Source organism: Salvia splendens, chromosome 8 (genome assembly GCF_004379255.2).
Source record: "Salvia splendens isolate huo1 chromosome 8, SspV2, whole genome shotgun sequence".
In the NCBI taxonomy this organism is placed as follows: Eukaryota; Viridiplantae; Streptophyta; class Magnoliopsida; order Lamiales; family Lamiaceae; genus Salvia; species Salvia splendens.
In genome coordinates, this window is record NC_056039.1 from 4,818,270 (window position 1) to 4,831,733 (window position 13,464).

Below are 13,464 nucleotides of genomic sequence, written 5' to 3' on the forward strand. Positions count from 1 at the left end.
TTTCCCATAATCAAGTTTTGCTCTATTTTTCTTTATTTTAAGAGTATATTAAATTATGAACTATAGTATTATAAAATGTATGGATCAGACTCGTGCCATCTGTAGGCTCTGCCATTATTTGGTAGTAACAAATAACAACGTGGCCCATTAATTAGTAGTATATGTTTTGTTGTTTCGAAATAAGAATTTTATGATTATATTCTAGTACTAGTAATTAAAATTATTTAGGATGATATGGTAAATTAATCCAAAATATTCCATGGATTTCTAAACATAGTTTTATTTGATCAGGTCACACATCTAATGAAAGAAGCTAGAGATTTCATTTAACCATGGTCAAAATCACTCTCTTACTTTAATCTCAAGAGAAACATTACTTTCTTATACTCATTTCTGAGATGATTGAGGAGTCCTACACATACAAAAAGGAAGAAAAAAAAAGAGAAAAGGGGGAAAAAGAGGAAAAGCAAATGATTCCTTCACCCTTGCTACTGCTGCAAGCCAACTCTACAAGGGATGCAGAGAAGGATAAGCAAACTCTAACTCGACCTAGAGTTTACTCGTCTTCCGATTTGGTGATGATCTCAGCTTTATGTTCGTATTTGTTCCTTCTCGTATAAGGGCTGGAATTGTGTTGATCGTAATGCTGTGAAGCAAGATACTTGAGCGCCTTCACGATGTCTCCAATGTTCGGCCTTATGTTAGGCTGCTCTTGGATGCACATTGCAGCGATCGCCAGGGCTTGGTACAACCCCCTCACCGGATAGTGCCCCTCCAGAGCCGGATCTGCCATCTCGTGGAACCTCTTCCTGTCTTTGAACAGCGGCCGTGCCTGTTTGTTACATGCAGACGTCAACAACGAATTATTCAAGAATCACAAGCAATGGCAACGGTGAAATATGTTCGGATAGAGATTTTTACTAAATACTAACCCAATCAACTAGATTTTGCTCGGGACCAGATTTTGTATAGTCGACAGCTCTCCTTCCTGTCAAGATCTCCAAAAGAACTACACCAAAGCTATAGATATCCGACTTGAAGTTGAGTTGGCCAGTCATAGCATAATCAGGAGCACAGTATCCATACGTGCCCATCACTCTTGTGGAAACATGAGTTTTGTCTCCACTCGGCCCCTCCTTCGCTAAACCAAAGTCCGATAGTTTGGAATTATATCCCTTCCCGAGCAATATGTTGGAACACTTCAAATCACGGTATATTATTGGTGGCGACATCTTTGTATGCAAATACTCCAACCCTTCTGCTGCCCCCGCTGCTATCTTCATCCTGCTATTCCAGTCAAGGACCTCACTGCCGGGGTAGATGTCTATAGATACCAAGAAAAGCAAGTCAATCCCAAATCTCATAAAAAATGAAGGCGTAAAAGAAAAAGAAGTGAGCTTGATTACCATGTAAAAGGTCCTGCAAACAACCTAGGGGCATATATTCATAGACTAACAACCTTTGATCTCCCTCGGCACAATAGCCTATTAGTTTGACAAGATTAGAGTGCTCTGCATTGCTTAGTGTTAAAACTTCGGCCACAAATTCCCTAATTCCTTGAGAGCCGTTGCGATCTAGTTGCTTAATGGCCACAATCTGCATTCACAATACAACAGACATAATAAATTTGCAAGCAAATAAGATTAAGATGTATACTGCATTGTTGAATCACTTGATGTACCTCGCCATTGGGTAAACGACCTTTATAGACTGGTCCAAATCCTCCCTCACCAAGAAAATTTCCATCCTTGAAATTCTCTGTTGCAGCAACTAAGTCAGCGAGGGCAAAGTTCCTCGCTTCGAAGATATTGCTCCCCGCATCAGAGCTAGGACTCAAGCTGCCATTTGAGGATTGAGACACTAGTTTAGGATCTTTAATAGATCTATACAGGCTCGCCTTTGAGTGGTCTAAACAACACAAGACAAAGATGAACAAAGAAGATCAAAAACCAAGTTACAAGATCAACGGCCCAATTTGATCAATAATAGTAGTAACTAGGAGTAATAAATATTCACAATACATATAATGCAAAGACGAAAAGTGCAATTCCAAACAACAATCTAGCATAATTTTCATCAATAACTGCCATTCAAGACTACCACAAATCTCTAGAACATAAAAGCAAGCAACAGTTTCAGATAACAATCAATTGGCAGTTTTGCATTACAAAGACATTAGGCTTTTTCTAGAATAATTTTTCCTTTAATGTCATATCATCACCTTTTTCCCCATCACCCCTGGCATATAATAAAAAAAATCTCATTATCAAATTTTCTACATGGACATTGTAGACAGTTGAAAGAGGATTTTACACAATAACAAACACAGAAAAGCAAGCACGATCAAATGCAGGAATTCAGTCTCTCCAAATCAATCAATTCGCAATCGACAGAAGGTAATACTAACAAAGGTAAAACAGGTATACATAAACAGGAATAATATTACAATCTACAATGTAGAATGACAAAGCCTAACCCTAACATGCAATGTAGAAAACGATTCCGATCGAGAAAAAATCGGATCTTTTAATCAATCATTTGTGAAGAAGCCTTGATCAGAGAAGGAAAAATGGATATTGTGTTAGTTTTAACTACATTTACCCGATGGGGTTCTGTCGTCGATGGCCAATTTTTTCTTTTTATATTGCTTCTTGTGAGAGGATCTTGCGCACGAGAAACACCCCATGCCTAGTTCCTCCTCCCTCCCTCTCCCCTCTCTCTCTCTCTATAAATATTTATTCTAATATATGTGGTTTCTTTTTTATTTCTCAGCTGCAAATACCGGAGAACAGGGAAAGAAATGAATTAGTAATAAGCAGAAGACGGTTTTTCAGACGAGAGGGAAGGAGAAACTGCAACCCAAACACAATTTCCTCTGTTTTATTCAGTTTTCGAATTCAGATATAAACATCTCTGTTCTTTGGGATGGCTATTCTACTTCTCGCGCAGGAATGTCTAGAAATTCTTCCAATGGTAGACTGCCACGTGGGAACATTAACGGTTACTTCTATTCACGGTCGTTGCATGCAATATTTATTTATATTAAATTTCTATAATAATTCTTTGGCAATTGCATTAAATTAGTAGTTGTGCTGTGTAGCGTATCCAATTTTTATTTTGTTTTATTTTTTAGCCAACTTTAATTTTCTATCCTTAATGAAGGTTGTTATGAGAGAATTTTTGGTTGCACAAATTAGAAAATAAGCCCATATTAATTATTTTAGGTGTCTCGGATTTACTAGTTTGAAGAAATTAAAACTGAAACACATCTTGATCTTTTTAGGTGACTCTGGTCCGGTAGTTATAACGAAAGAAATTCTATATAAAAATATTGAATATACATCAAGTTAATAAGAAAGATGATAAGTTTTATAGAGGATTATTAAAATAGGCAACATTCAATTTCTTAATTACATTTTCTCACACTCATTATCTATTATATGAATGAGTAATATGTATGGGCTTTTTTCGCAAATGGTAAGGTCATCCACAACGCTGTCACTAAATCGTCCCTTAAATTACTATTTGCGGGCCCCACTGTACTTTTTTACTTCATCCCTTAACTAAGGAACGGAACCTGCAACCCTCCGCCCTTAAATTACTATTCATTCAATTTTATTTTTATTTTTTTTCCAACCAAATTCAATTAAAAAAAACACACTTCATTAAAAATAAAATAAAATTACAACATAAAATAAAATACAACTTAAAATTTAAAAAAAATAAAAAAGACATAATTAAAATCCTAAAAAAATAAAAATGACATAATTTAAAATATAATTTTATAGAAAATAAAAAAACTACTCCATCGGCGAATCATCCCCCGAAGGCGGTGGAGGTGCACTGAAACCGTGAGGAGGCGGAATGCCAAGTTGTGCTGCCATAAACGTAATTCCGTTAAGCCAGGCTTGGTATTGCCCGGGCGTCATGCGGGAAGTGTCTGCCATTGTGGCGGTCATGTACATGGCCATAAGGGAGTTGGGGGGTCCCCCCGAGCCCGAGCCCGCCTGGCTTGATTCGGCTCGGCCCCTCCTCCCTCTAGCCGCCTTCACCGCATTTCTCCCTTGCGGCCGACGGCGCCCACGGGAGGACTCCCGGCATCGTCTGTCGGGGTCTCAACCTCCTGCGAGGCAAACTCTTGTCGCCCCCTGCCCGAACCGCCCTCACCAGACAAGTATTGGCCACTCGTCGTGTGCTTCGTGCGCTTCGAGGTCGAGCCCGTGCTGGACCGCACACCGCCGGCCCACCTTTCCTCGTCCTTGACGACCTCCCAAACATCAACATATTTGAATTGTTTGCCGGTGTCGTCGAAGTAGACCCGCAAAGCCGACCTCAGAATGTCGGCTCCCGTGGCTCCGTTTTGGTAATGAGCCGCTTCATTCTTGTGGATGGCGCAGAATCGTTTGACCTCTCTGTCGACTCGGTCAAAGTGAGCGCAAAGCATCTTATATGTGCGGCGGCGGGACCCCTTTGGCTTAATCTGGTGGTAGGCCTCGGTGACCTTTTCCCAGAAGCACTTCCGAGGTTGTTGATTCCCGACGATGGGATCGTACGAGACTCTGATCCAGGCGTTGTACACCGCCATCGTTTCTTTGGGGCCGTACGGATGTCGGCCTAGATTCTCCTCCTCCTCGTCCGCCTCCGCCTCCGCCCTGGAGCTTCCACCGCCTCGGCCTCCTCCCCCGCCTCGGCCTCCTCCCCCGCTTCGGCTTTCTTCCGGAGTGGGTTCAACGGAATAATCCTCCCAAATCTGGGATAATCCCTGCGAATACCGCGGGGCGGAGGGACGGGCGTATGCATCCACGTCAAAATTAGGTGGTTGGTACCCCCCCCTCGGCGTCAACGAACCCTGGGTGCCCGGCGTCGACGAACCGGAACCACCCAATGTGTTGTACATGCTCCCCCAGTCGCCGAATGCGTTGAGATCCCACCCGCCGGAGCCACCATCGCCGAAGTTTCCGTCGCCGGACATTTTGTGATGAGATGTTAGATGAAAATTGGAGAGGAAATGGAGATGATTTGGGAAGAATAGATGTGTAGTTGTGTGTGAAATGATGATGAATTAGGAATATTTATAGAGTAAAAAATAAAAAAAAAATGGAAAACGGCTATAAACGGTAATATTACCGTTTTTAATTTTAATTTTTTTTAATTTTTTTTATTTAATTCAAATTTTTTAAAAAAATGAATTATTGCGTCAGCGTGATGGTGCCCACTCGCGGGCCGGCGAGTGGGCGTCCGCATGGCGTCGGGGCGCGCCACGTCGCCTCGGCACGTGGCGAGACGTCTCGCCAACCGTCACGGCATGACGGAACGCGGAACGGGCTGAGGACGAGACGAGGCGGCGCAACGCGCCACGCCGCCGTCTCGTTCCTTCGTGACGGAATACGGGCCACCCGCGTCGCATTGCGGGTGGCCTAACACGTTCAATTTTAATAGTATAAGATTCAATCCCATCATCTCTAAAAACTTAAACAATATATATGGGGCTGCAATTAAAATTAGAACTTATAAGGAGATTTTTATGTCAATTAGTTGTTAGTTTCTTTTCCATAAATTTCTCTCACTCGGTAATTTTTAATACATTTTGGTTAATTAGGGGATATAGCTTAAATAGTAGGGCATTCAAATTGCGATAATGGAGTATAAGCAACTAATTAGGTTCGATTTCTATCGCCTCCATCAATTCCCCCAGGCCCCATCTAAACTATGGTCAAATTTGATCGTGTTTAAACTTTTGTTTAAAATATTACCGCACTGGTATATATTACTGATAGTTTGTTTGTGCAATTTTTCTGAACTTATATATATTAGTGTCTGATGAATCCGCGAATTTCTGATGTTAGTGAATGCAGGAAAATACAGATCACGACACAAAGAATTTACGTGGTTCGATTTACTGAAGTAAATCTACGTCCACGGGAAGAAAAGAGGGCAGAGTTGTATTGCTTGATCTGTTTTCTACAGCTTACAAATACAAACTTGCTATATGGTGTTTTATCTCTAGAGAGCTTAACCCTTTTCTATCTGATCTAAGTTCTATTTATACATTGAACTAAGATCGTGGCTTGCATCACCACTAATGATGGTTGTGGATGTCGTGGAGGTCCTGCATGTAGCGTAGGTCATGGCCTACGATCGTGGCCTGAGCAGACACCACGTGGTAGTGGGTGTGTTGGAAGTTGTGGAAATCCTGTATGGGTCCACTAACTCCTTGTTCGGTCGAATACTGAGACCGAACTGCTTTGGTTGCCGATCTGAGAGTAGAGCTTGATGCCGACCTGAGAGCAGAGCTTGATTGGTTGGCTTTTGCCGAGCTGTAGGCTGAGGCCGAACTCTTACTGAGACCGAACTGCTTTGGTTGCCGATCTGGGAGCTTGATGCCGACTTGAGAGCAGAGCTTGATTGGTTGGCTTTTACCGAGCTGTAGGCTGAGGCCGAACTCTTTGGTAATGCCGAACTCATACTCTTCCTTGGGCTTTGGGCTGATGGGCCGTTGGTGCTGTTGGGCTTGTTTAGTCCGTACCCCATCACTACCCCCCCCGAAAGACGAAGTGAATCACTTCGGCGAAGCGAGTCACTTCGGCATTCTGGATAAAGGTACGGGGGAGGCTGACGTCAGGGGACGTGCCTTGCACGTGACTGCATTAAATGCGACAGTAAAATCCGGCCGTTGAATCCCGAAAAGGTGGGATTCGAAACGGTGCGACGATTTTGAAATCTTCGCCGAATCTGATAAATACCTCCTTTCTTCATCATTGAAGCACTTTTGCGACTGCTTCTTCTGCACTCTATCTCCTTTGCGTAAAAATTTCCTTCCGCTTTCAAGAATTTCTTCAGAATTTCTTCAGATTTTGCAAAGAGTAAGAACCATGTCTTCTTCTTCTTCTTCCGAGTTAGGTAGCGGTAGGAAAGGGGGCAAGGGGTCTTCTAGCCGGAAAGAGTCCGGAGAGAAGACTGTAGAATACTTTCACAGCGTCTTGAGTAAGGACACCGTGATATCTCTACACGAAAAATATCTTCTTCCCGGGGGGAAGGCGGTGGTTCCCGACGATGATCATAGGGCTAACGACCCGCCGGAGGGTTATGCCACCGTTTACGAAGCCTGCTTAGAATGCGGGCTTCGTTTCCCTCTTCCCCCACCTTTTGTAGAGCTTCTTGATTTTTTTCAACTCCCTTTAGGTCAGGTGACTCCGAATTCTTGGAGGCACTTGTCGGCTTTTGCTGCCGAACTCCGTAGGCTAGATAAGGATCTGTCTCTGCGGGCAATCCTTAATTTTTTCCAATTTAAAAGGAAGGGATCTTGGTTTTACTTGATCCCCTTACAGCCTTTTAGGGCATTCTGCAAAACCAAGTGGCCGAAATGGCAAAACCGCTTCTTTTTTTATAATAGGACAGCGGCTCCGGGCTTCCCCTGGAGAGGGCCGAAGTCCGTGATTCCTCATCCTCGGTTAGAACCGTTGGCCGAGCTCGAGGGCGAGCTCAATAAGATTCCTATGATTAGGAAACAATACTCGGAAACTGAGCTCGTCAAGGGCGACCTCGTGTTCAATATCTCGTCTTCGGACGAAGAAACTGAGGGTGAGGATTTCTTTTTTATGCTTTACTGCTTTAGCAGCGAAAACTAACCTTGTTTCCTTGCTTTTTGGCAGTGTACATGCTGAATAAGGCTAGCCGCAAATCTTCGGAGTCCAAGGAGCCGGAGAGGCCGAAAACCACCAGCTCGGCGTCTGATGCCGAGAGGACTCCGAAAAGGCAAAAAACCTCTTCGGATCCGAAGAAGCCGGAGTCGACTTCGGCAAAGGGGAAGGGGAAGGCCCAGAAGCCCCCGAGAGCGCCAGAGAAAGACGTGGTCTTGGCGCCTCCTTCGGAACATATCTGTGAGCCGTTTTTATGGCCCACGGACTTCGCCGAGGTGAATTCTATTCTTGATTTTCTGACCTTGCTTTTTTCCTGTATTTTTTGTGGCCCCTTTGTTGACTTTTTTCTTTATCCATTTTCAGAGGAACGATATGCTCTCCAAGCTCGTCGCCATCGAACTCTCCAAAGCGTCCAATGACTATGCTGAGATGCAGAGGAAGTTGGCGGCTGCTTGTCATCGGGCCGAACAGGCTGAGGCTAACTTTGAGAAGGCCAGAGCTGCTAGGATTTCGGCCCAGGATGAAGCTCAGTTTGCCAAAAACCAGCTCGTCATCCAGCGAGAGCAGACGAAACGGAGGGATGCTGCCGCCGTGGCTGCCCAGGGGGAGGCTCTCCGTGTTTACACGGAGAAACTCTTTTTGAGCAGCCAGTTCTCGGCTTTTGTCGGTAGTCTGGTAAGGCTAATTACCGATAAGGGCGAGCAGGGGGCCGACGTCGTGCTGCCTCTGTACAGCCGAGAGATAGCAGCTCGGCTTCAGAATCTGCCGCTCCTTGAGGAGCTCGCTTCATCCTCGGTCCTGCTTTCTGCAGACCGAGTCCGGAGTTGTCGAGCTGATCGGGACGAGAACCTGGAGGCTATCTTTGCCTCCGTGGGACCCGTTTCACCCGCTTCGACTTACAACGGAGAGGGTGAGGCCGAGCCGCTGGAGCCGGAGGCCGAAGTCGAGCGGGCCGGGCATCCGGAGAAGGAAGCCGATCAGGAGGCGGAGGCGAGGCCGGCAGGATGCGAGGCCGAGGCTGAGGTAGCTCAGGAAAAAGGAGCTGAACCAGACCGAGGAGCCGGAGACGAAGCTGGCGGAGTATGATTTCGTCTCCCTTCTCTTAGTCTAGTTTTCTTCCTTGTAAAATGGCCTTGAAGCCCTCCTAGTGTAAAAAAATTTTCCATGTGGATGAAAAATTCTCTACACTTGTCTTCGTATAGCTTTTCGTACTCGCCTTTATTCCTGTTGTATTTTACTATCTGCTCGGTATAGCTGCCGAACTAACATAGCTGCTTTGCACTCAAGGAGATGGAGATACTTCACTGGAAACGGCTGTACTCTTCGGCTTTAGACGAAGCTGAGAAAAGAGCTATAGCCGATCAGACGAAGAATGACGAGCTTCTGGCTCGTTTAGTGGAGCTGGAGGCCGATAATAAGGACTTAGAGTCCGATAAGAATGATCTGGAGGCCGAGCTGAATACGACCATTGCTGAGAGGACTGCGTACGAGGATTACATCCGTGTGCGCGGGGGAATGACCATATCAGATGTTCAGAGTCGAGTTGACGAACTGTGGGAGGAATATCATGTACTCCGGAGGAACAATGCGCTGGAGAGCTCGGCTTGCCAACAAGTCGTGAAATCATTGCGGCGCTGGGCTTCTCGGTACGACATAGTTCTTTCCCGGCGTCCCTCAATTGAGAGATTCCTCAGGCATTTCCCGCCAACAGATGCTAGTACTCCAGCTCAAACCTCTGATTCACTTGCTCAAAACCCTACTCCAAGTCAGCAACGAACTCAGGGACAACCGGAGACGTCAAGTCGAGGACGGACTGAAGTTCGCAGAGGAGTTGTGGTTATGAGTGAGCAAGATCGGCAAATGCTTCGTGAAGAGACTCTTCGCCGCCGAGGTGCTAGGACTTCCCGGGCTCAGAGAAGAGGTGGCAGGTCGATTAGAGCATCTCGTCGACCTGCTTATTCTGCGGCTGCCTGGAGCGCCCGAACTCAGCTTCACGAGGATTTTGTGAATAGATGGCTCAACTTTAGCAACCCTGGACAGTAGAATAGTCCTTTGTAATAGCGTAACGCCATCTCGTAGGGTAGCGGAGTTGTGTGCCGAACAAGATTTGAAAAATGAAATTTTGTTTTCGCTTCTAACACTCTGTATTTACAGCTTAGCGAAAAAATTTCATCGTACTTGTCCTCGGTCTTATGAAGTAAACTTCTTTGACCGGACTTGGTCCTTGGTCTTATGAAGTAAACTTCTTTGACCGGACTTGGTCCTTGGTCTGATGAAATAAACATCTTTGACCGGACTCGTCTTTGGTCTGATGAAATAAACATCTTTGACCGGACTCGTCTTTGGTCTGATGAAATAAACATCTTTGACCGGACTCGTCTTTGGTCTGATGAAATAAACATCTTTGACCGGACTCGTCTTTGGTCTGATGAAATAAACATCTTTGACCGGACTCGTCTTTGGTCTGATGAAATAAACATCTTTGACCGGACTCGTCTTTGGTCTGATGAAATAAACATCTTTGACCGGACTCGTCTTTGGTCTGATGAAATAAACATCTCTGACCGGACTTGGTTTGCGTTCTAATTTGGCGATTTTTGTCGCCGGGATCGAACTTTCCCTTGTCCTAATTCGGCGAGTTTTATCGCGTGGATCGGACTTTCCCAGTTAACCGAAGTGGTCTTATGCAGTAAACCTCTTTGACTAGACATGGTCGTCCTCGGTCTTATGAGGTAAACTTCTTTGACCGAACTTGGTCGTCCTAATTCGGCGAGGTTTATCGCGTGGATCGGACTTTCCCTTATTGCAGTTCGTTTCAGACGAAGTGCTTATTTCTTAAGCCGAATTGTGGTCTTGTATCTTCCTGAGAAGCTTGGACTCTCAATCGTTGGCTTATTGCAGTTCGTTTCAGACGAACTGCTTGTTTAAGCTGAATTGTGGTCTTGTATCCTCTTTAGAAGCTTTGACTTCACAATCGTTGGCTTATTGCAGTTCGTTTCAGACGAACTGCTTGTTTAAGCTGAATTGTGGTCTTGTATCCTCTTTAGAAGCTTTGACTCACAATCGTTGGCTTATTGCAGTTCGTTTCAGACGAACTGCTTGTTTAAGCTGAATTGTAGTCTTGTATCCTCTTTAGAAGCTTTGACTTCACAATCGTTGGCTTATTGCAGTTCGTTTCAGACGAACTGCTTGTTTAAGCTGAATTGTGGTCTTGTATCCTCTTTAGAAGCTTTGACTCACAATCGTTGGCTTATTGCAGTTCGTTTCAGACGAACTGCTTGTTTAAGCTGAATTGTGGTCTTGTATCCTCTTTAGAAGCTTTGACTCACAATCGTTGGCTTGTATATGTTCTAAGAAGGGGATCAGCCTTCGAAGAACAAGATACCTCAGTAACATTTGTAAGAGACGACACGCACAGAGACAGACAAAACACACAGACAAAACGCACAGAGACAAACAAAGACCAAGCAAACCAAAGAAAGCACATTGACCGAACAGGACTCAAGACTGACTGGACTGTCTCTTACAAATGGAACTTTTTGAGGTTGGAAACGTACCATGTTCGGGGTACTTGTGCTCCTGACACGTGAGTCAATTTGTAAGACCCTTTGCCGAGGACTTCTGACACCCGATATGGACCTTCCCATGTGGGTTCGAGTTCGCCCAGCTTTTCTGCTCGGCTTACTTCGTTGTTTCTCAAGACGAGATCTCCCACTTGAAATTGCAGCTTTTTCACCCTTTGGTTATAATACCGGGCTACTTGCTCCTTGTACTTGGCTGCTTTTATGCAGGCCAATTCTCTTCTTTCTTCGGCAAGATCTAGTTCGGCTCCCAGTCCGTCACCATTCACTTCTGAGGAGAAATGGAGGTCGGGGACTGGGTATGCCGATCTCAACCGGAATCACGGCTTCAGTGCCGTACACCATCGAGTTCGGCTCTGGTGTGACTTCGGTCATTTCGCCTGCCTCTGACTCCGGTTGCTGTGATCGCTATGCTTGATGGTGCCGAGCTGATTGCTCGGCACTTTTAAGCGCAATCTGCAAACTCTTGCTCTTTTTTGATCACCTCGGATGACCGCTATCCCTCCTTTAGTGGGGAAGGAGTTCGGCGAGGAAGCCTCTGATCGCTATGATCGGGCTTCTTTTCGTCTCCTCTAGATGAGCTGTCTAAAGACCGTTTTCGACGGTCTGCCTCATCGGCTCGGGAGAACTGGTCCGCAATGTCCCACACCTCTTGAGCTGTTTGCGGACTGCATTCCACGAGCTTTCTGTAGAGAGCTCCGGGCAGGATTCCATTTTGGAATGCCGAAATGACAAGTAGATCATTGAGATTATCTACTTGTAGGCATTCCTTATGGAATCTCGTCAGGAAGTCGCTGATCTTTTCGTCGCGACCTTGACGTATAGAAAGCAGCTGAGCCGAAGTGATCCGGGCTTCCGCTTTCTGAAAGAACCACCTTCTGGCGTTCCCGATGAGCAGCTCGGGGAACAGCTTGCACACATGGACCTCATTGAGACCTTGGTTCGCCATATTATACTGATAGCGTCCCAGGAAGTCATGAGGATCCACGAACCCGTCATAAGTCATCGACGGAGTTCGGTAGTTCTGTGGCAAGGAAGTTCGGGTGATATCGGCCGAGAACGGAGTCTTCAATGCTCCGTACATGGCGAACCCGACACCTCTTCGGTATGGAGGAGATGGAGTTCTCCTGTGATTCCGGTACCGAGGAGGAACAGGAACATGTCGGGGTTGAGGATTCTTCTTCCTGGAAGACACGGCACTACTGCGGTAGCGACTTTCATGTCTGGATGAGGAAGGAGAATCCACCGTTTTCGTCTTCGGCTCTTGGCTCTTTTGCAGGAAGGCTAAGAACTCATCCTGCTTCTCAGCCAAGAACAGCTTGACAGCCTCATTCAAATCAGGCTGCTGGGAAGACTCGGTGTGTGGACCTTTTGAGCGGCTTGTTCCTTCATCGTGAAAACTGGAAGTAGCTGTATCCCGAGGCTGTTTTCCGGACCTGCGGGCTGGACTAGCTTCCTCATGGTTTTCACGAACGGTATTACGGGTAGTGTGTGATCTGGTATGCATTTTTTTGGGGTGGAAAAAGGGTCAAAAATTCGCTTATCACAAATTTGGTTCTTCGTTTCCCACAGACGGCGCCAGTGATGAATCCGCGAATTTCTGATGTTAGTGAATGCAGGAAAATACAGATCACGACACAAAGAATTTACGTGGTTCGATTTACTGAAGTAAATCTACGTCCACGGGAAGAAAAGAGGGCAGAGTTGTATTGCTTGATCTGTTTTCTACAGCTTACAAATACAAACTTGCTATATGGTGTTTTATCTCTAGAGAGCTTAACCCTTTTCTATCTGATCTAAGTTCTATTTATACATTGAACTAAGATCGTGGCTTGCATCACCACTAATGATGGTTGTGGATGTCGTGGAGGTCCTGCATGTAGCGTAGGTCATGGCCTACGATCGTGGCCTGAGCAGACACCACGTGGTAGTGGGTGTGTTGGAAGTTGTGGAAATCCTGTATGGGTCCACTAACTCCTTGTTCGGTCGAATACTGAGACCGAACTGCTTTGGTTGCCGATCTGAGAGTAGAGCTTGATGCCGACCTGAGAGCAGAGCTTGATTGGTTGGCTTTTGCCGAGCTGTAGGCTGAGGCCGAACTCTTACTGAGACCGAACTGCTTTGGTTGCCGATCTGGGAGCTTGATGCCGACTTGAGAGCAGAGCTTGATTGGTTGGCTTTTACCGAGCTGTAGGCTGAGGCCGAACTCTTTGGTAATGCCGAACTCATACTCTTCCTTGGGC

The 13,464-nt window shown here is 45.6% G+C and overlaps 1 protein-coding gene across 1 annotated transcript; it reads right to left on the reverse strand.

The window, feature by feature from the left end:
• Nucleotides 1-304: 304 nt before the first annotated feature.
• Nucleotides 305-2,844, reverse strand: LOC121745340 (probable serine/threonine-protein kinase PBL5). The gene is made up of 5 exons (XM_042139206.1): nt 2,602-2,844; nt 1,682-1,908; nt 1,407-1,596; nt 933-1,324; nt 305-832 (listed from the first exon to the last, which is right to left on the reverse strand). The coding sequence occupies exons 1-5, from the start codon at nt 2,684-2,686 to the stop codon at nt 557-559; spliced, it is 1,170 nt and encodes a 389-aa protein (XP_041995140.1). The 5' UTR covers nt 2,687-2,844; the 3' UTR covers nt 305-556.
• Nucleotides 2,845-13,464: the final 10,620 nt, after the last annotated feature.